The 23,785-nt window shown below is 41.4% G+C and overlaps 1 protein-coding gene and 1 long non-coding RNA gene across 3 annotated transcripts in view; both read right to left on the bottom strand.

Annotated features, from left to right (window-relative positions):
• The window catches only part of ALCAM (activated leukocyte cell adhesion molecule), a 215,760-nt gene extending 208,760 nt beyond the window's left edge, over nucleotides 1–7,000 (bottom strand). For both annotated transcript variants that reach the window (XM_045501887.1, XM_045501888.1), the window contains exon 1: nucleotides 6,028–7,000. In XM_045501887.1, coding sequence (XP_045357843.1) covers nucleotides 6,028–6,100 — 73 coding nt within the window. In that variant the 5' untranslated portion in view covers nucleotides 6,101–7,000. The remainder of the gene's footprint in view (nucleotides 1–6,027) is intronic.
• A 2,404-nt stretch (nucleotides 7,001–9,404) lies between these two features.
• On the bottom strand, nucleotides 9,405–10,874 carry LOC123576099. Its single transcript, XR_006701161.1, has 3 exons — nucleotides 10,772–10,874; nucleotides 10,026–10,164; nucleotides 9,405–9,466 (listed from the first exon to the last, which is right to left on the bottom strand). It is a non-coding gene; the product is annotated as an uncharacterized LOC123576099 (long non-coding RNA).
• Nucleotides 10,875–23,785: the final 12,911 nt, after the last annotated feature.

Here is a 23,785-nt window from a genome sequence, read left to right as displayed (position 1 = left end):
GTCAGCATGAGAGTACTTACAGTTAAGTAGTCTAAGACATATTAACAGGCAAGTCATTAATACTCATAGTGACCATATAATTTGTCATCCAAACTGCACTTCTCAAGGTGAAGTAAGGTCCCATTAATAACTGAATCAGGACATCAGGATAAACCAGGACTGTTGTGGATATACCGGGATGTATTGCTCACAGAGTAATAGAGGAGAGAGTTTTAGCGGGAAAAGGGGGGAGGACAGGGGGCCTAACAAGCCAGAGAAGCTGGACAGCAGTCTGATTTCTGATTAATCTATTCTCCCAGTTTAGTTTCATTATGTTGCAATGCTATGAATTCTTAGAAGATCAGACACAGGCATGTTCATTGAAATACGTCAATTCAAAGTCGAATTAAGTAATCCTTTGATTACAAACTGTTTTGGATTGGACTGATTTCCCCTTGAATGGAATGGATAATTGAGAACTGACTGGATAAATAAGAGAGTAAGCACTAAAAGCTAATTTCATTCTTGGAAAATACACTACAGTAATGGACTATGATAATAGGTTACCATAAAACAATTACTGAATACCACAGCATATTTGGAACTAGTCCTAGTTGAAATATATATGATATTACATCTAGTAATAAGGTGAGAGGAAGCATATAAATCCTGTTAATTAAACAGAGAAATTAGCTGAATGGCAATATAAGTAACTCCAAATATATAATACTTTGTACAGTGTAAGGATACTTGTAATAACTGTAGGATTTAACCTTATCAAATAGCATATAATATCCTCTTCTTAAATATAAAACATATATTTTAGTCTTGACTTTATTCTCCATAGGGGAAATTCTGCCCTAATTAAAAAAAAAAAAAGTAATGAGAAATTCAAATGAACATTTTTCCAGTCTTTTTTCATTTCTTATTGAACATAAGAAGGGGCTCTTATATCCAAGAGTAAATACATAGATGAATGTTACGTCATACCCACCACTCTTAAGAAAACTTTAATATTCCAGTGAGTTAGCTCATTTCTTAATATACCACATACATTCATGTGTAAAAAATGAAATGGGCCTTTGTTAAAACCTAACAATGAAGAATAAAGTTGACACTCTGAGAAGTTAAATTCAAGTTTCTGTGTATACACACTATTTTATCATAGTTGCACCTATGTTGCTCTCTTGCATAATTGGTAATATACATATCTGTGACTGCTTGAGTTAACAGCTTCAGAGAGTGAGAAGCCTTTGGTGATATTTTATGCTAAATAAATGACTAGAAGAGAAAGAAGTGTGTTTAAGAATATAAAACAAGGTAATTATAAAGTATCTAAGATACTGTATGACAAAATACTAACTTCTTACACCAAGTAATGTTAACAACTTAGTGATCAATTTTACAAAGGCCTATGTTTAGTGACCTGAAAACTTGAGAAAAAGAAAATGGAGAAAAAAGAAATAAAAAGAGACATTTTTGCCTGATTTTTAAAAAATGGTGTATGGGTCGCCTGGGCAGCTCAGTTGGTTAAGTGCCCCACTCTTGATTTCTGCTCAGGTCATGATCTCACAACGGTGAGACAGAGCCCCACATGGGGCTCTGCCATCAGCACAGAGTCTGCTTAAGATTCTCTCCCTCTGTCTCTCTCTCTGTCCCTCCCCCTCCCCTAAGATAAAAAATAAAAACTAAGTTTTAAAATGGTCAAAGTGATAATTAAATGTAATAAATTAAAGAGTGTTTTTCTATTAATAATATAATGTCATATAGCATGTTAATATAATATAACATGCTTTAGTTGAAAAATTCAAATGCTGAGCAAGGGAATTACTAATCTCACCAAAATCAGAACCATGCATTACAAAGACAGAAAAACTTACAGATGGGAAATAAGAAGGAGGAGGAAAATAGCTTTCCCAAAGTCAGAACATTCCTATATGACATAACTGAAAACTGAACATTTGAGTGCTGACTCCAATAAAAATATAATTTCTGGTAACACTTAAGACTATTAAAGTAGACTTTTATTGATTTTCTTCTCTTTAATAAGTTAACAGCAAACAAGCATTCTCTTCCAAAATTCTATTTAAAAAGATAAGCTAAATTGAATTTTCTAAAAAGTCAAAGTTTGAATTTGTGTCATGAAAATATTTTGGATTTCTATAGATTTTAAAACCACAGGAAAGCATTACTATTTTCTACTTCCTTCCATAGCGCACTTAAAACCACCTTGCAAATCAATTATTTTAGGGGCATCTTAAGGATGTACATATAAGGCTTTGTCACATGAACATAATAGCATCAACGATCACTTAACATTTCATTCTAGGAACCACATATGCAGTTTAAATAGAGGCAGTCTTCCAGGACATATGGGTTATACTAATGGCGTTTTCTGAGACCTAAAAATCTCTCTTTTCCCAGGATAGTAGGAGACTAAATCCTCTCTATCACACTTCTTTTTTTTTTTTTTTTTTAATAGCCCTCTTCAGGCCTGGAAGAATAAGCACAAGGTGTTATAATGGGTTTAAACATGTAGGAAAAGAGATGGAAATTTCTAAATTGGGTACCACTGACATTTTCTAGCAACACAATTTATATGAACTGTATCCATTCAGTCTGTCTGAAAGCATTAGAAAAATACAAGTGGGTAATGACTCTGCCTTGACCAAATCAGCATTTTACCTTAGGTCATTAGAAACAGTTTTTTTTTTTTTTTTAATTTTTAATTTTTTAAAATTTACATCCAAATTAGTTAGCATATAGTGAATCCATGATTTCAGGAGTAGATTCCTTAACGCCCCTGACCCATTTAGCTCATCCCCCCTCCCACAACCCCTCCAGTAACCCTCAGTTTGTTCTCCATATTTATGAGACTCTTCTGTTTTGTCCCCCTACCTGTTTTTATATTATTTTTGTTTACCTTCCCTTATGTTCATCTGTTTTGTGGATAATGACTCTGCCTTGATCAAATCAGCATTTTACCTTAGGTCATTAGAAACAGTTTTGAGCTAAAGAGATCCCAGAGAGTAGATCCTTAGTCCACCGTTTTACTTACATATGAGAGAGTTGAAGTCCAAATATGTGAAATAACTTGCTCAAGTGCCCAAAGGTGAATGATGCTGAGCCAAGCCTAGGAAAGCAGTTTACTGAAAATAGTATCCCATTAAGTTGTAAATTGCTATTGGATTAAATAAATCATCAAGGAAAAAGCAATATTTACTGGCTACTAAGCAGTTTGCCATTTTTAAATTAATAAATTTTAATAGTCCCACATCAGGCAGTCTGCAAAGACATTATTTAAGTTGATGCTTTCCCCAAGGCCTACTGAGATAAACAATGCCTTGAGAACGTAATACCCCACTCTGGGGGAAAAACTTAAGTGTGCTTATGTCTTAGAATTAACCTTGTATCAGTAAGAAATTAAGAAAAATTCCTGAGAAGGGTGCACACCAAAGATCCAAGCAAGACTAGAAACAGTTAACTGTACCTCCTTGTTGTAAGTAATCAAGGAAAGCATTTTTTTAAAAAAGCAATACAAAATGTCACCACAGGCTGACGCTCTTTCTACAAGGATAATGAGATTCTTGCTTCCTCGGATGCTCAGCACTTACTTCATTGCCTTCATCTCTGAATTCAGTTTCTGTGGTTCATACATACTGTCCCCCTCCCTTCAAAACAGGTGACAGGCCATGCCCAGAACGTATCAATGACTATGTAGCGACTACAGCCCAAAAGACCTGCAGGAACAGTTCCACAGGCGCGAATTTTTGTTCTCTAGGTCTCAACACACACTACTAAAAGTGCTCCCGAAATGAAGGGTTGCAGGCGGGTAAGTCAGTTGGTCTCTTGGATTAAGCCAGCCTGGCCATTGGCACGTATCCCCAACGGGCGCAGCTATGCAGAGGGCTCCGAAGGAGGCGCACTTGCCTTCCAGGACTTGCGTCCCGAGTCTGGACGAGGCGCTGTTAGTGCCACAAACCTTTCTTTTAAACACACTGACACCGAGAATTCTGCACATATGCCAACCCAATAAATCCAAGCAAACCACTGATCTGAGGGTCTGAGGTTTCTGACCCTCAGATCAGCCGAGGTTGGCGGCGCGGCTAGAATGCATCCAGCTCACCGAAAGCGCGCCGCTGGGAACCGGCTGCAAACGCGAGCTTGCGGCTCCAAAAGAATCTCCGAGAAGGAAGTCTGAAAGCGGAACCGCTCCCTTTTTAGCAGCTAAATACGAGGGAAAACCTGTTCTCGGAGGTGGCCCGACTGAAAACTGACTCCAGAGCGACCGCACGGAAAAGGAAACTGGGCATGTGCGTGTGCTCCCGGGGAATTGGTGTGGTGAGACTGCAACTCTCCAACTAGGCAGAGGGTTAATCTGAAAACCAACCGCGGGGAGGGTGGGTCTTTGCATTTTACTAACTTACCTCACCCTCGTCCACCCTCCTCGCCCCTCGGCCCCAGAGTGAGTGCCCTTCCTTCCTACATCGGACAATGGGTGGGATCAGGAAAAAGTGAAATCCACAATGTGCCAAAGTCAGGTGGCTCTCCCCTGGCCACGTCCCGGGTGTGCTTACCCCAACCCACCAGCTTCAAATCCCGTTCAACTCGCGCTTCACACGCCCCGCCCCGGAGCTAGAGATGAGGCGCAGATTGTTCTCTCTAGCCTCAGAACTGCAGGTGAGCTCAGGACCTCACCCAGAAATGTAACTTTATAATAGAGATCGGGCGAGGGCACCCACCCCCCTCCTCCGCACCACCACCAGGAAGCCGACACAGCAGCAGCAGTTCACAAACACTTGTGATCTTCTGGCTCCAGCCCCAGCCTCACTTTCCCTCTTTCCCTGGAAAAGACCCGGAGGCTTCCAAACATTTTTTTTTTTTTTTTTTTTTTTTTTTTGGCCTCAGCTTGGTAACTGAAGGGATGTTCAGAAATTAAAAACGCGGAAAGGTAGTGAGTCTTTCTTTGCTAAAAACTAAAGAAAAGGGTAAAAGAACAAACAGAAGCCGAAAAAAAAAAGGGGGGGGGAAGTAGGAGTTTTTACTTGCAAATGTCTATGAAGGGCTGGAGATAAAACTTCAAAGGGAGAAAACAATTCCAAAAATTACTCGAGTCTAGCGAGCAAATGAACCTGCTGCTCTATCAAGTGACGGCGAACATACAGAATGCCCTGTTAGGGACCAACTGGCGTCAGCTGACCGGTGGGTCTCAGGATGACAGCCACAGGGGCCGTCCCCAGGGTAGGAAAGGGATTCCCGGCTAGATATTTTAGTTATTGGGGATTTTGAGTTTCTTGCTTCTGAGCCTCAGTACATTACTGAAAACTGAGGTTGAATCACAGGTCCTGTAAAATCCACAAGCCACTCACTAAGGTCTCACAACCCTGGCTGCCAAGTCCAGTTCAGGCTGCGTCCTTTGCCTGCCACCACCCCTGCACTCATTACCCACCCAGACAATGGGGGAGGGGGCTTCAAACCACGGTTTAAGCTACGGGAGGTTTTTCTAAAAAGGAGTGATTAAAGTCCTCCCTTTCTCTTCTACCCCTCCTACCCCTTCTTCACCTCTTACCGAGGGGAAGTTACCAGGGGATTTATCCCCCAAAAAGTGCAGACAGTTATTTCTCGGAAAGCTAAGCGAAAGGAAAACTGCCCGGAGCGCAGTGACGTGTACTTTGATATCCAAAGACTGGAGGAATTGTCAGAGGGCAAGGGCTCGCCGCCTAGGCGGGAGCTGCAAGGGCGGGGGAGGGGGGGGGGGAACGGGGAGAGAACCAGACGAATACTGCCCGTGGGCCCCTGGAGCCCGAACCCCGGCAGCACCCAAAGTTCCTGGAGATTTACCCAAGGCCCCCAGTCCCTGCCCAAACTTGAGCCAGCCGGCCGAGCCCAAACGTGAGGCACAGGTGACTGAACCCAGGGCCAGATGTGTGCCCGCACCGCCCCCACTCGCCCCGGCTCACAGCCCCGGAGGTGCGAGGCCTGCGCCGCAGACTCAGGAAATTACCCCCGTTCCACGTTGGCCTGGGCTGCTCCCAGGCCCCCGCTCACCTGGCCGGAGGACAGCGGCGGAGATCAAGAGGCAGAAGACTAGACGGCAGGAGGGGCCCGCCTTCGATGCCATATTCCTCCTCCTCGTCCTCTTTGGGGGCCACCGACAGCGTCCGCGCCGCAGGAGGGGGCGTCGTCCCGGCCCCGCGCTGCCCGCGAGCTCGCAGGTCCCAACGCAGGGGGCAGCGGCTTCTCCCAGGCACACCGCCCCCCCTGGGCTGTGGCGCTGGACCTTCGGCTCTCCGCCGCAAGCAACTTTCCACCACGCAGTGCCCCAACTCTTCCTTCCTCCCCTTCAACACCTGCCCTTGGCCCCAGTGGCTCCTTCTCCCGGGACCGACGACCCTCTCTTCCTAGGAGACACTTGACTATTTCAGAAAGGTGTACGTGGTTCTTTCAGGCTGGTCTGTTGTTCTCCCTCTCGGAATAATAATAATAATGGTAGTGGCAGTGTGCATAAAAAGCCCGGTGCTAGGCAGGAATCGCCGGGGGTGGCCACAGGGGCGGCGAGTCCAGGCGGTCTCCTCAGGTGGCAGAGCCGTAGCAGCGAAAGCAGCGGCGACGGCAGCGGTCTCAGGGCTGCTCTGAGTGGAGGGACTGGAAGGCGTGTGTAAGCTTCCTCTCTCCTCCTCCTCCTCCCCCCACCAGCGCCCCCCCCCCTCCCTCCTCTCTCTTCCCCGCTTCCCAGGACGCAGCGCCGAGCAGGTGGTTGGAGCACCGACCTGCAGCCTAGAGGCGCTGCAGGACCGAGTCGCAGACGGAGCCCAGCTCTAGAACTCCGCGGGTGAGGCGCTCGCGGGATCCAGGGGCCCCCGAGTGGGAGGTGCTTCCCGTGGCTCCGCCCCCGGAACCACGCTAGCCAATACGGAGCAGACACAGGCGCGGCGAGCGCGCGGGGAGGGGAGCCCTCGGGGCTGCCTCTAGCCGGCGGCTTTACGATCGCCCTCTCGGTCCGGCCTCGCATTTCTTGGTCACCACGCAGCCTCGCCAGGGTTCAAAAAGCGCTTGTCCCCAGACGCTGAATCCAGTGGCTCGCTCCGCAGGGATTTTTCGGCGGTGATGTTGCAGCCTCCCATCTTCAACGAAGAGAGTAGCGGGGCAGGACGCTGGGGGGGTGGAGAATTCCGGGTTGGTGGGGCGGGGCGCGGCGCGCCTTGGGTCCTAGGGCGGGAGCGGAGGAGGAAGAAGGGTCTGGAGGGGGTGGCAACGGTGGAAACTCTCCTCCTGAGAGTTAACTGGAGCAGCTTCTGGTTGGCCGGGAGCAATCCAAATCCTGGGCTAATTCCTCCCCGTTTTGTTCCCACTAACCCACCTCTCGAACGCACCTTCTTTTGAAGGCAGATCACTCGAGTCGACTGCCCCAGTACCAAAGAGAAAATATTTACTCTTTCCCGGAGGAAATTAAATGAGGAATTTTTAGATCATACTTCGTCACACGGATTTTCCCAGTGTCTACCTGCCACAGCATGTGTCTTTTTTATTTTGAATTAAGCGGCGGTTTTTAGTTACAAACAGAAAATCCTCAAGTTACTCCGATTAAAAGTCTAACTCCTTCTCGTCCGTTCCAGAAAGCCAGGCATCCCAGCAGATGGACAGGCTTCTCTGGCAATTTCTAAAGACTGAACCATTCTCCCAGGCGGAACATCGGGAAGCTGTGCCTTTTTCAGATCAGGCAGAGACCATGCAGGAATATTTTCCTCTTGAACTCCGGGGTGGAGCTGTTGGAGCCCTAAGTGGCTCTAAATCAGGGATGCTGGATCACCACTCTGATCCCGGAAGCATAATAAAATCTTGGTCCCTCAACCACTTCGCCAGGGCATTAAATAGCCTTTCCTGCATCACAGGGTCACCCCTGTGTGAGGCTAGTCTCCTGCAGAGAATGCCAACTAGTAGTCCTCACATACTGAGCTTTCATCTGAAGGCTTCGAGTCACCAACTAGATGGGGGTGAAGAGTTGGGCGGCAGGGGAAGCTTATTAAGACAAGTAGACACATGCCGGCGCGCGCGCGCGCGCGCACACACACACACACACACACACACACACACACACTCAGAATGATCTCTGAATTCTTTTATCTTTTTTTATGCTGGAAACTATCAAGCTCTGTCTTCAGCTGTGATTTTTGTCAAAAGCCTGCCTGTCTAGTCCTCCTGGTTTTCTTTATATCAACAGTATCCTAGAGTAGAGCTCTTATATATTTTTCCTCTTAAAATAAGTAGGTTTTTTGTTTTTTTTTTTTTTTTTTCCTGCTTGGATTTAACATTAACATTTTTTTTTTTTTTTTTTGCGTCTTATGAACCAACTGGAAGGCTAACGCTAGGAGACAAATGCCTTTTAGTTCAGTGTTTCATAAGCTAAGTTTGACTGAATTGCTAGCATTCCGAAGGGATCTCATAGAATTCCTTTAGGAAATTGTTTTTCTTTTAACAGCAGCTTTAAGTAGCTCCTACTAGAACAAATCATCCTAACTATATATTCAGCCTAGATCCTCCGCTCTGTCTACCTGACTCCCTTTTGTTTTGGGGTTGGAGTTAATACAGCATAATTGTTAAAAAGTAGATCTGCAAAAGGCACACTGTCTGACTTGGGCTCTGACATTTACTAGCTGCATGATCTTGGTCAATTCACTTAACCTCTCAAAGTCTTAGTGTCTTTATTTGTAAAAAGTGATAACAATAGTACCACTCTCTTGAGACTGGTGAGGATTAAGTGAGATCACACAAAAGAATTGCCTAGGGAGAGTAGAAGGAGCTCTGGCTTTGGGGAATAGTCAGAGTCTGGTTAAAATCTTTCTTCTGCACTTACTCAGCAACTGACCTTGAACAAAAGTCAGCCTCTCATAATTAAAGTATGATGACCTAGTAGAGTGCCACCTTCAAAAGGGTGCAGCTAGATTGGATCAAAATATATTCCATAACTTAAGGATATTATGCACACACATGTACATGTGTGGAATTCTGAAAGCAATATACATATTTATCTGTAAAGTCACTTGCTTCTAGAGTTCCTTTTACAGAGGAATATGTCCTAGTTCAGGAAAATGCCTTGATAAGCCACTTGGAGCAGTAACACCAAAAGAAGGCTACTAGTTATATATAGCTAAGACCACGAAAGTGAGGGTCATCTGACAATTTATTAAATAACATCATAAAAACTTAAATAAGAATTACGAAATGATAAAAATATACATAGGAGTTTAACAGGGGAGTGAAGAAGATGATGCTGAGAGAAAGGAAGGGACAAAGACCAAGCCATATTGTTATGAGCTTGGAAATGGTTGAAGGCCTTCAAATATAATTAATTAAATAGTAACAGTTATTGATCACATGCTGTATGTTAGGTTATTCTAAGCAACTTATATGAACTGAAATAATTACCTCTTCGAAAAAATCTTAGAAGATAGGTGCCTTTGGTGTCTTCATTTCACTCATGAAGAAACTGAAACCCAGAGACAGGAAGGTCACTTCATGATTCATAGCAATGGTAAAGCCTTTGTTCTAGCCCACACACTTTGATTCTAGATGATTCCAATGATATTTACCTGTCGATTTAGTCATGCATAGAATGGCTACTTCTTACTACAAGAGGTCAGATGAATAGTGTTCAACCAGAGGAAAACATATTTCATTCTGGAGCTTCATCCCTATCAACTTGGCTCATTATCCACTTTGCTTATCAGAGATGTCTAACAGTAAATTTATGACTTATTTTGTTTGTTTGGGGGGCTTGATAGAAATCTCTTTACCTTCTGAAACTTTAATAAAGTCTCCTACCCTCAAACATATTGTCCTTGGGGAAATTAACTAATCAGGCAGTGCATCCTATCTGTATGAGTCAGGTACAGTGCATATGAGATGTCAAGGCCATTTCTAGACTGAAATAATTTACCATAAACAAAACTCAGAGTTAAGAAACTTGAGAATATAAGCCCCACAATGTAGTAAAGAGAGTATTTGTCCTTCAGAATCTAGAGAATGGGGGATTGGATCCACCTTACCTTGTTCTTAAGAGGAAGAGATTTTCCAACTGCATCTGGATTACAATTGCTTTTGTTACAACTGAAAATATATATTATTCCAATAATATTTACCAGACGATTTAGTCACACATCAGAGCATCATAATGAGTACTTCTTACTACAAGAGGTAAAAGGAATAATGGTCAGCCAGAGAAAAACATCTCATGTTACCAAGAACATGAAAAGAGTTTTGCATCTTCCATATAAAAGAGTTCATCATCAATCAGGACAGTGTGTTCTAGGCAGTGACACAGCACACCAAGCAACTCTCCTACTTAGAATCCATTGAGATCAGAACTCAGGACCCCTAAGGCTCAGACCAGGAACCTTTGCCCTGTACTAAAACATTAACCAACAGTATGTGACAAACATAGGTCAGGCATGTGAACATTTGAAAAGCTGAGATGATTTTGTTCTTGTTCTAATGTAAACAGTTTCCTACCAGAAATGAAATTTCACTAAAGATGGTATTGGAGGCTGGTGACATTTATTCCTACCACCTTATATCATCATGCTCTGTGTAAGGTTCTAGTTTTTGAACAAACCATGTAATGCAGTTCAAGGGCATGCAATAAATCTAATTCACTTTCTTCCCCTCCACCTCCCCACTGATGATTAGACATTTCTAGCCAATACTTTGCAAATACACTGAGCACTCTATAAATCATTACATTTGAATGGTGAGTGAACTTTTTCACAGAATATAAACCTCGAAACAAACTTACAAGGGAGAGTGATATAAGGAGAATGAAAGGTGTTTCAAGTGGGTCTTTAATGATTGGACTAGTATGATTCCGTTATCAGTTCCAATGTGTGGTTTTCTCCCCCACACCACCGATCAATTGTTGGACACTAGCTGGATGTTCTAGAATTCAACTCCATTCTGACAGTATCTACCTGGAGACAGCATCAGCCAGATGGAAGAGATACATATGGCAAGATGTGTGGGAAGGAGAGCAAAGCTTTCATGCTCTCTGAGGATACAACTCTCCCCAAATCTCCATGTATTCACCAACCTCGAAGCTCTCTGAATCCTGTCCTTTGACATTTGGAGAAGGCTCCATTACATAGGTATGACTGATTAAAATCATTGGCCCCTGGTGATTTTAACGCAATATCTGAGTCCCTCTCCCCACCCAGGAGGGGTGGGACTAAAAATTCCAACCCTCTAATCACCTGATTGGGCCTCCTAGCAACCAACATTCATTCTTAGATTATCCAAAGGTTTTTCCAAAGTAACTCATTAACATAACAAAAGACACCGTCATCACAGTTATCACTTAAAAAATTCTAAGGGTTTTAGGAGCTCTTGTCTGAAAAGGATCCAAGACCAAATACATATTTCTTATTATAAATCACAATGTCACAACTTAGCTGACTAAAGTTTAGGAAAGGCAAAGAGAATGAGTCACGTTTTAGTCACCAGTGAAATCTCTGAAATATAAAGTGAAGAAGTTAATCTACAAGAGAAAGAGCATGATAAAAACTATTTGCCCCTAATGAGAATAAAACAAAAAGGGCCATGCCTCTTTGTTTAAAACAAAAAAGGGTAGGCAGCATGCTGGGAATAGAATCCTGACTAGTAAAGTTTCTAAGTGACCAGGCAGGAGATGGGCAAGCACCTGGGTTAATACACTGATGACAAAGATTGAAACAGAGGGCTAAATTGGATTTATATTAAGTTTATGAAGACACGACTCTTTTAAAGAGTCATAGAGATTATGTAGGTAAAACAAAACTCTGTTTTATTTCTGGACCCCAAGGTTTTTTTGGTCAGTAATTCCTAAAATCACTCTAGATAGGGATTGGAGAACAGATGGGTAGCCATCCTGCTAAGAAATATTTCCTTGAACTTTATTGTTGAGAGAGTTTCTCTTCAGAGGTTTCTGTATATTTTCAACTTTCAACAGAAATAAGCAGCTTTTCGGTTTTGAATGAGTAATAGGTGACTCAGAGTGAGGTTATTCAGATGTTTGATATCTTAAAGGAAATTTTAACTTGATTAATTCTTATGAAGTTTCCAAGTTATCTCTACTTGCTTTCTCATGTACCTCCTAGCCATTGCAATCTATGAAATTTTTATTCAGGAATTTGAGGTGCATACATGACTGTAGAAATATGAAAACAATGTATATTTGATTCTTTTAAACAAACAAATCACCATGGATTTAATGGACTTCTGGAAAGCAAAGTAATTAAGTACAAATTTCAGTTCATCCATACTATTTTCCCTCAAAATAAGTAAGATGGCTGACTTTACAGGAAAGTATTAAGAAGACATTCTTAGATAAACAGATAATCCCTAAGGAGTGGTAATACTTAGACAAAAAAAAAAAAAAAAAAAAAAGGCTTAATAACACTGAATAAAGGCTCATTGATTATGCAATATCAGAAAGAGCCTTAAAATTTTTATGGTTTTCAGAGCCTCACAAGTAATTTAGATAAATTGTTTTCAATCTTTTTAAAATTTTTTAAAAATGTTTATTCATTTTTGAGAGAGAAAGAGACAGAGACAGAGTGCGAGTGGGAGAGGGGCAGAGATAAAGACACACACAGAATCCGAAGCAGGCCCCAGGCTCTGAGCTGGCAGCACAGAGCTCCACACGTGGCTCAAACTCACCCACTGTGAGATCATGACCTGAGCCAAGTCAGACACTTAACCAACTGAGCCACCCAGGCACCCCATTTTTCACTCTTTTTTTAAAATACAAAGCTGTTTCTTCTAATATAGGCTTATTCTGAAGTCCAATTCCTATCTCTCCCTTGTTCAATCCATTCAGACCATATTGGTCTCCTCACTGTTCCTAAATACACCTGCCCTATTCCCATATAAGAGACTTTGTACTTGCTGTTTCTAATCCTTGGAAATTTTCCCCCCACAATCATTATTGTAGCTTATTCACCTCTTTCAAGGTATTTCCCCAATGTTACCTTTTTTATTGACCTGTTCCATGAACAACTATTTAAAATCTCAACACCCCCCCCCCAGCCCCAATACTCTTATCTCCCTTTTCTGCTTCTTTTTTTTCTCCATAGACTCTACCACCATATAACAAATAACCTTATATATCTTGAGTACTGAATATTGAATATCTGCCTCCCTTTACTGGACTGAAACGTTAACAAGAACAGAAATTTATGTCTGTTTTATTCCCTGCTATATTCATAGAATAGGCAAACACATAGTAGGCACGCAATACTATTTGATTAATGATTTAATCCATTTATGAATACATGGATGACTAATAAATTATTGTATGAAATAATTAATCTGATATAGGTGGAGCTGCTTTGGCTGAAGTTTGAAAAGCAGCCTGAAGTTTTTCTGTCTCCTTTAGACTTTAAAGGAATAATCAGAAAACCCAAATAAAAAAGCACCCTGTTGAATGGGAGAATATATTTACAAATGATATATCCGATAAGAGGTTAATATACAAAACATATAAAGAACTTATGCAACTCAACACCAGAAATCATTAAAAAGTGAGCAGAAGACCCAAATAGAAATATTCCAAATGTCTTTTTAGATGGCCAACAGACACATGTGAAGATGCTCAACATCACTCATCATCAGGGAAATGCAAATCAACACCACAATGAAATATCAGCTAAAACCTGTCAGAATGGCTAGAATCAAAAAGGCAAGAAATAAAAAGTGTTGGCAAGGATGTGGAGAAAAAGGAATTCTTGGGCACTGTTGGTGAGAAGGTAAATTGATACAGCCAATGTAAAAATGGTAAGGAGGTTTCTCAAAAAATTGAAAATATAAATACCTTATGATCCAGTAGTTTCACTTCTAGATATTTACCCGAAGGAAACAAAAACATTAGTTTGAAAAGATATGTGCACCCCTATTTTATTACAGCATTATTTATAATAACTAAAATAAGAAGCAACCCAAGTGTTCATCCATAGATGGATGTATAAAAAAGACATGGTATATGCACATGATGGGATATTAGTCATAAAAAAGAGTGAAATCTTTCCATTTGTAACAACATAGATGAACCTACAGGGTGTCATGCTTAGTGAAATATGTCAGACAGAAAAAGAAAAATAATACCATATGATTTCACTTATATGTGGAATCTAAACAATAAAAAAAATGAACAAACAAGCAAACAAACAAACAGAAACAGACTTATAAATTCAGAGAATAAGCTGGTGGTTGCCAGAGGGGAGAGGGATGGAAGGATGAACAAAATACGTGAAGGAGATTGAGAGGTACAAACTTCCAGTTATAAAATAAATAAGTGGTGGAGATTAAAGGACAACATAGGAATATGGTCACTAACATTGTAAAACATTGTATGATGACAGATGGTGACTACACTGGTGGTCAACATTCATTAATATACAGATTTGTCAAATCACTATATTGTACACCTTAAGCCAATATAACATTGTATGTCAACTATATTTCAATAATAAATACATTTTAAAAAGAAAGGATAGAAAACCATGGGCCAGTCTAACTACATCATATGGTAGATGAGGTAACAGAGGTCCCAGAAGCCCAAAGACATAACCAAAATTAAACACAGCTTTGGGTACCACTTTTGGTTTTTTTCCTCAAATGCAAATGGGTCACTTTCAGTTACAGTAAATATACAAGATACCCTATAACTTTTAAGACAAATTCTCAAGATAATAAAAAATTTGGATGCCTATCAGACAGCATTAATCAATTTCAAATACAATACATTTATCCAAACTCCAGAACAAACATTCTAAATAATGTTCTGGGGGCGCCTGGGTGGCGCAGTCGGTTAAGCGTCCGACTTCAGCCAGGTCACGATCTCGCGGTCCGTGAGTTCGGGCCCCGCGTCGGGCTCTGGGCTGCTGATGGCTCGGAGCCTGGAGCCTGTTTCCGATTCTGTGTGTCTCTCTCTCTCTGCCCCTCCCCCCGTTCATGCTCTGTCTCTCTCTGTCCCAAAAATAAATAAACGTTGAAAAAAAAATTAAAAAAAAAATAATGTTCTGTATAACATTTCACTAAGGCATGATTATGGATGCTGTATCAATATTGCAAAGTCTACAGAGGTGGTTCAGTATTCAAGATTTTAAGCCTCCATGTTCTTTATACTTTGTTCTTTAGAGAGTGGATTTGCTAAAATTATTGTATTCAACAAACACAGATTCATAGCCTATTAAATTAGCAGTGATACAGGACAAATATTTAATGTCCAACATTTTAACTTTGCATGGAGGTGTTTAATGTGTTTACTTTCCTTTGTAAGGGCTAGAAATTCACTTAATAATTGTACCTAAAGATGAAAAGCTTGTGAGAAAATGCAGTACATAGTAAAACAGCTATATAAGCCAGCCCATGAAAAGATTCATAAACATGCACATGCTTTCATTGAAATCACCAGAATCTGTTATGTATTCTAGCTGGTAGATGAAATGATTTTTGGCTATAGCTTCCAGTTTTGAAATTCTGTTAAAACTGGCTAATTGATACATACATCTCTTAAGGAAAACTATTTGCCTTTTTATGAATACGAACATCCAAGTTATAGAGTGAAATATTTTTTCCAGATGTGGTTAACGTATCAAATTAATAGAGAAGTCCCAAAGAGTATAACTCTCAATTTTTTTCCCCCTTAGGCTAAGGACATTTCGAAAGAGTACAAGCTCCAAGTTATTCCTTAGATTTTTAATTTTTTTCAGGATTTAGACAAAGCTTGACTTCACGACTAAATAAGCACTAAATTCAAACTTTAAAGGCAGAGACACATCAAAGGGCAGTTTGAGATGCCTATGTAGAGGGGGAATTATACTCACTGGGCCTGAGAGGGTAGGCCTTAGTTACTTAGGTGTTTCCCTCAGACCAGTAACTGAATCATCTTCTATTCCCACTTTGTCCCTCCTACAGTCTTCAACTTCTGGGATCTTCTCAGAAAAACTAAGAAAAATCCCAAACTAGTCTATCTTGAGGTGATTCTTCACCATCTGCTCAAATATCTGCCATGAAATTTAAAAAGGAAAGAACTGGAGCTGATTTGTCCTTCCAATTCTAAAGTGATTAGCACATCTTCCTCCTTTCTTTTCCTCCCAACTTCATACCTTGTCTTTTGCCTGTTCTGTGAGGGCTCTGCATTTTGAGGTAAATAATAAAGCCATGATAATTTATGAATAAAGAAGTGACTGTATTGTGGTCTGTGTGCCAGTGAAAGAAGGAGATGTCCAAAGAGTGATGAGTCACAGATGAGAGAAACAAAATAAAATAAATTAGCATATCTTAGAACACAGGCCAAGAAAGAAATTTAGTTCTTTGTATTTCCTATCCTCTCTCCTCTGATTTTATTTTTTTTCTTTTTAGGGTTTGTTTGTTTTTTTTAGTTTTTTTTTTTTTTTGGTTTTTTTTTTTTTTTTTTTTTTTTTTTTTTTAGTTTATTTACTTTGACAGAGAGAAGAGAGAGGGAAAGTGTGCTTGATAGTAGGAGAGGGGCAGAGAAAGAGAGGGAGAGAGAGAATGTCAAGCAGGCCATGCACTGTATGTGCAGAGCCTGATGCAGGACTGAATCTCACGAATCGTGAGATGATGACTTAACTGACTGAGCCACCCAGATGCCCCTGCCTTTTTGTTCAATTTAGGATGACATTATTTTCATAATCTCAGTCAGCCAGCAGGAGTTTGTTATCAGGTTGGGGAATTTTTACTAAGGTTTTTGTAATGGTCATGTTACTTTCAACTGAAAGTGACAAAAACTCCAGTTCCAGTCCAAGGAGTCTAAAAAACAAAACAAAAAAACAAAAAACAACCAGGGGGATGACTTACTGATTTAAATGACTGGGAATTCCAAAAGCATATATATATATATGTTTAAGCATAGCTGGTTTAAGGCATTTGAGCAAAGTTATCAAGGCTCTTTGTCCTTTTTTCCATCTCTTACCTTGACATGCTTTTGCTTGTCTGTGGCTATTTTCTCAATTTCCTCTGATGCAGCCCACATACTAAAAAGATGATTATCTTCAGACCTAAGCTTATATCCACAGAGACTGAAATACTAAAGGAAGAGAAACCCTCTTATTCATGGAAAAAAAGTGTGATTGCTTTCCCTCATCTCTCGAGTCATTTGCTGTGAATTGGAAGATCCAGGACCATGAATGACCAGGTCTGAGTCTAGTAGTCACCCCTGTAGGCCAGGCACTGGGCATCACGCTTGACAGTACTTTAGAATCGCAGGAATGGGGGGCATTCTCCAAAGAGCAGACAAAAGCAGGAGACTTCCACTTAATTTCCTTTGTATTATTTTTTATTGGTTCTTAGGATCAGTATGTTTTCTGTTGAGATTGTGTAAAACAAGAGCTTTTGATTATCGAGGGACGGGGGAGAGAATAGAAATATTCTGCATCATGAGAAAACTAATTTTATTTTCATCCTTTCTCCTTTTAAAGGGCTAGATTATTGCCACAGAGGGAAAACAGGCATTATTTGCAAGTCCTTGGTAATGTTTTTTCTCCTTACTATCCTATGTGCTTTCTGATTATGTGGGAATAGGGGGAGCATTAGTGTTGCTTTATGCTCAAAAAAAGATGTGAATCAAAGTGACAAGATAAATATTCTGAAGTATTTGCAAATATATTGATTTCCCCCAGATGTAAGGTCACTGTAAGGTACATTCAGGCAAGTCTCACGGAACAAGAGGGTATTTCCTCAGGATCTCTTTTGAAAGGAAGCACTGAGTAACTGTTTTCAATTTTACTGTCCATATATTCGCTAAAACTCATTTTCTATCAATTTATCGCCTTCATTAGGCTGCTGTTGTCCTTGCCATAAAGAAAGCGAAAGTAGATAACTAGCCAGAAATCCATACTGGCCAATCTTTTTGATTCATCTAGCCCTGATTTCAGTCTTTTAAGCATGTTTTTGGTCATGTCAGTCATTTAGACGAGGGCCTGTGGAAAGTTTCAGATAAGTCCATTTTTAGATCTCGTTTTCAAGCAAATTTCCACCCCTCAAGAATAGCAAAAGTTTAAGCAAATAACTGCCCCGCTTTCTACTTGACCTAACCACAATTAGCTCAATCTATCTACTTTCTTTGAATATAACTAATCTAATCCTCATTCCAGCCTTCACCAGCCTTTCTTTCTCTAAGAATTACCCCAAATCTCTTCCACTACTCTTCTAACACACTGCCCAAGCATCTCCTTCTCCACGGTACAGCTGGATGCTCCAGACTCTCCCAAACCACTTGTGCACATCCCTCCCCAGTGCTGACTTCAGTGATGTCACACGGGCAGTTTGAAATACACTGTCGTGGATCATTTACACCCTCTGGAAACTGGAAGTTGGCAACACCACAAATAAGAGCTGTTTTTGTTTTTGTGCTTGAGAGCTGGTTGTTAAACATTTACTAGCGTACTACTGTCCATGGAACCAACTTCAGTCTTCACTAACCCATCTAATTGTGCTGAAGAGCTGAGTTTGCTGTGCCAGATAAACTAGAGCTTGATTTCTGTCTCGTCCATTTAGCATTATGTGACACTAAGCAAGTTATTTCACCTAAGTCAGTGCTCTTTAATAAAATAACACATATCAAGCCCCTGGCACAGAAAAGTACTAACTAACATTAGCTATTTCTCCAATAGCCCTTGGTCCTTCATTCCTGTACCACTGATTAGCTAGGTTTCTGGTTGCATGTTGATGTCACTTGTATTTGCTCTTTCTTTCACCAAAAAAGCCAGTCTTATAAAGGATCATCATAGTGTCTTGCTTAGCGTATGTGATAGTGAACCCACAATAAATGCTACTCTAGGGCACATTTGTAGCATTTGTAGCATAGGCATTCAGATATCAGGAATGTGTGCCCAGTGATGCCTAAGCTGCATATCGCAGATGATAAAGGCTGCAATAACTATCGAAGAGGGCACTAGCTTAGGAGTAAGGATGTCTATATTTCAATCTCTGCACATAACACATGAAAACTGCATGAACTCTGGGACCAGATAACTATAATTTTGAATCCCAGTTCTGTCTCTAATTATCTGTGCAGCCTTCACCAAGTTACTGACCTCAGCTTCTTCCCCTGTTAAATGGACTTAAGAGTAGCTTTGTACTCACTTTCAAAAGTTAGGAGGGTCAAATGTTTTAAAGGATGCTAAGTGTGTGGACAGTCGTCTCTAAATAAAAGGTGGCAATGATCATTCCAGGTGATTGTGTGGTTTAATCTTCCTAAGCTTCACAGACTTTAACTATACCTATAAAAATAGAAGAGCTGGTTTAGTGCTCTCTTAAGAGGTCTTTTTATTTTGAACAGAATTCTTTGTGCTTGAAGTCCTTTGTTCTAGAATCAAGTAGAACGCTTAATGCTAATATTCTTTGGTGAACAAAATCCCTCCTTTCCAGTCTCACACCTCCTAGCTCAGGCCCCCATCATCTGTATAGCAAGTTTCCAACCAGGATCTCTGCCATCTGCCTCTGCTCTCCTTTCTCCCAGACTTTTCCTGGTCATCTTAATTAAGACAGACAGACAAAGACACCAATGTGATTACGTCATGCCCTCTCTTGAAAATCTCTGTTGGAGTCATTTTATCTACAAAACAAGAGCTAAACTTCCCAGCAAAATCTCTAGTCCTTGACATTTTTGCCTCTAGTTTCCTATTTGACAATGTTAGTTTCACATCACAACAGTCTCACAAAGCCTATGTTGTAATCAGATTGCACTGTTTCCTAAACATACCATGGCAGCCTTTCTCAACTTGAGGCTTGGCATATAGATTCCTCAGCCTGAAATGCACCCACCACCCCCATCCCTTTGTTTTCCTGGGATACTCCTGCTTCAATCAAGACCCACCTCACAAGTCAAATTGGCTTTTAAGCCTTTCCTGATCCCCCCTAGGCAGTGTTAGTCATGCTGCTCCTCTATTTCTACAATGCTAGCACTTACCTCTTTGAATTCTATTTATCTGTTTACAAGTCTGGCTCCTCCACTGAAACAGTGACTCCTTAGAAGTGATATACCACAAGTCTGGAGTCAGACTGTCTGCTTTACAAACCCCCGGCACCAGCACACACTATATATATGAGCTTGAGGAAGCCACTCAACTTCTTTAATCTCAAGTTTTCTCACCTATAAAACGGAACGCTCCATTATAAAAGTCCTCATAATAATTAAAAGAGAAAATGCACGTAAAGCTGCTACCTCTATGGCATACATTAAGGACTCAATCAATATTATAAGAGATGATGCCGATGATAATGACAGAGGAGGTAGGAGAGCAGGAGGAGGAGAGAGTGTGATGAAAAAAGAAACACACTTAACTTTTCAGTCCCTGGATCACTTCCCAGTGTCTGGCACCTAGGAAGTGTTCAATGCATGTTTCTAGATTGAATGTTGTGCTACTTTACAGCACAGCTAAAGTGATAGTTACCAGCTCTTTTCTCATATGTGATTCCATGATTTTGAATGAACTTTCGAGATGCTGGAAACTGAGGATGGAGAAAGGGCATAGAGGAGGAAAATGAGGAGAGAGGATTGAGAGTATTGTATTGGGAGTGCAGAGTACAAGTCAAATTACCCTACTTCACAGCTTTGTCTAAGTATTTTGATTGTTTTTATTATCAGGAACTGAAACAGGCTTCAGGGGGAAAAAAAAAGAATGAAGAGGTGTGGATTCCCAGTCTAGAGAGCAACCCCACCACTAGGCACCACCTGGGTCTAAGGACAGTCAAAGCAAACTTCTTTGATGTGCTTGGAGAGCCTCAGGGCAAAACAGCAAGCAACCCAGCAAGGGCTTGGAATGCAAGGGGCTTGGAATGAAAATGTGTGTTCCTGCAGGGAAGGAGGGGGTGGAGGGAGGGACTGAGCTCACTTAATAATGAAATCCTTGGACTAGAAAGGACTGGAACATTGAGAGTGGAAGTCCAAATTAGTGGAATAGCTTACTCTGAAGGCATTTAAGCAGATAAAAACCTGATACACAAGACCTAAAAACTGAGACAAATTCTTTCAATTAGTCCAAAAGACCAGCGGGGAATAGAGTAGGGGTGCGGCGAGGGTCTTATAGGAGAAAATAAATTGGGGAACAAGAACGACGAGGTAGAGAGAGAAACAGTGCTGCTGAATTTATTTCAAAGAAGAAAACCGCTCTCCTGTTTTCATTCAATAATGGATTCTCCCCAGACCAAGAATCGCGGCTGATTGCCTTTTCCACCTGGTAACGGAAAAAAACAAACAAAAAATAAAAATAAAAGCTGGGGCGGGGGGGGGGGGGGGGGGAGGAGTTAGTAAAAAGACGAAAAAAAAAAACAACCCAAAATAGAGGGATGCTTTTGTCTTCTCTTCCTCCTCCCTCCTTGCAACCGAGGCTTTTCTTAAGGTTTTTCTCTCCTTTGCTGTCCAAGGCTTGCGTCTTTCCGGGCCCCCAGCAGCTTGACCCTGTATCCCTTCTGCAGACCAGAGTTGGGTTTGGTCCCGAGACCCTAACAGGTCAGGAGGCTAACCTAGTTCTCTCTCCGTCTCGGTTTCTGTCCTTCCCTTCCAGTCCCTTCCCTCCGCTTCCCGGGGGTCCCTCATATCCTCTGCCTAGCTGTCACCTGCTCCCTACCGCGTCCCGGGCCCAGCGCCCGGAAGGAGGGCATATCGAAACTACTGGAGAGCTGGCGGGGTACTCCCAGTCCTTGGCTGCAGGCTCGGGACCGCTGGGGCTGGGGAGAGCCCTGCTGCCTGCGTCCTAGCGGTGCACGCTCTGGACGCGCCGCCTGGGGCACCTTCCGCCCCCAGGATCCCGTGGTTCCTGCCTGTCGCAAGAGAGGTCGTGCTCAAAGTGACCTGAGATCCTATTCCTGTAGTGAAGAGCCACGCCTCCTTTCTTGGTCTGAAGTCATTGATTCATCATTTCCCGGAAGTGGATGCACTGGCCTTCAGAGAGGGATGTCCCAAAATGTCTTAAACAGAATAAACAAGTACTGTGTGTGTGTCTTGTCATTATCACTGGCAAGAAGTACAGGTTTTCCCAAATCTTTGCCTGGAGGCGCTCCTAGTAGTCCCACTCACCTCATAAACTTTTTTTTTCCTTAATGTTTATTTATTTTTGAGAAAGAGAGAGAGCGCACGCGCGAGCATGAGTGGGGGAGGGGCAGAGAGAGAGAGAGAGAGAGAGAGAGAATCCAAAGCAGGTTCCAGGTTCTGAGCTGTCCGCACAGAGCCCGATGGGGGGCTGAAACCCACAAACCTTGAGATCATGACCTGAGAGCCACGTAGGCGCCCCCCACCTCACAAACTTTTATTGCAAATGTCTCTATATTCCAAATAATGTTGCCTAGAATGACAATCGCACTTAAATCAATACCTGCACCTACCAAGGATAAATACAGCTACTTTTATTGGAACCAATTTCTCCGGAACCAAAAAGGTGTAACTTCTGGAAGGCTGCTACCTGAGCTCCTCCGGAAACCAGAGACAGGATTGTGAAATACCTGACAATATAGCTGAGTTGGTTGCACGAAATGAAAGGCCTGGTCAGGTCTGAGTGGTTCTAGGAGATTGTTGTATGTTTACAGTGAGAATACTGATCGTGACATAATTGATACATAGAAAGTTATTGAATTGATGTGGGAAATAAAATCATAAGAAATCCTTGGACAATATCTGAAAGGGAGTATTTAATTCTGTGCCACTCAAGAAAAAGGAACAGTTGAGCTTTCACAATGTATCTACATTATACAGTCAGCCAATAAAACCTAATCCCCACCCAAGCAATTAGAGGAGAGCACAGGGTTGCAGTTGCAACTGGGATTTTTAGCTTGGTTAAAGCAAATAAAATACTGTAGAAGAAATGAAATCAAACTTGTTGAAACTTGGATTTGCAGAAATATAAGGTAACTTGGAGAAGATGAATTCAGGTGGAAAATGACCTTTTTATTATGTTCAGGAAGGCATTAGAATGTCAGGAGAAATGCTGGAAAGGAGATTTATTACCATAAACACAGTTGACAAGTTCCATTTTGTTGAGTATCTTGGATGGAGGAAGGAAACCAGCATTTCAGGAGGTGATTTAAAAAACTCTGCAAAGTGTTCAGAAGACCTGAGTGGGGAAGGAATGTGTTGCTCTTGGTCTGCTGAGAGGTTCCTGGAAGCCTCGAAGAACCCTATTCCACCACAGATTTGCCTATTCCTTGCCAGAATATTTGTACTAGGTGGGTTATATGAGATATGAGATGGGATGGATGCAACGTATTGTGTGCATGTGTGTATGTGTGTGTGAGTATATATACATCTACATATTCAGAGATTCAGAGTATATATATGTATATATAGTTGAATGTGTGTGTGTGTGTGTGTGTGTGTGTGTGTGTGTGTGTGTGATTTAGAGATTCAGAGGGAATTTTCAAAAACACAAATTATTTTTTTGTAATAAAGTGAAGTAACATGTATACATTGTTTTACATTTTGAAGGCCAAGTCCATCTGAGACATGTACATATCTGTGTTGCCTAGAGGGCGAATGTTAGCATTCACATTTTAAAGATGAGGAAATGAGGGTACAATAAGGGAAGTGATTTTCCCATTGTCCTTTTCACTTTGCCACCAAACCTTTCACGGTATTTGTGATTCATAAGCATGAACTTTGAAACCACATGGGACTCCAACATATCCCTTTTCTAAACTATTTTCCCTCTCTTCTTTTTAGTTTGAATATTCACCTGAAATTCTGTCAAAATTTTCAACAATTCTCCATACACCCTCACTTCCTGTTTTTTTCCTTGTTTTCTTTTTCTCCTTAGCACTT

The sequence above is a fragment of the Leopardus geoffroyi genome, chromosome C2 (assembly GCF_018350155.1).
Source record: "Leopardus geoffroyi isolate Oge1 chromosome C2, O.geoffroyi_Oge1_pat1.0, whole genome shotgun sequence".
NCBI lineage: Eukaryota > Metazoa > Chordata > Mammalia > Carnivora > Felidae > Leopardus > Leopardus geoffroyi.
Note: the sequence above shows the minus strand (reverse complement) of the source record. Positions and strands in the feature narration are given on the sequence as shown.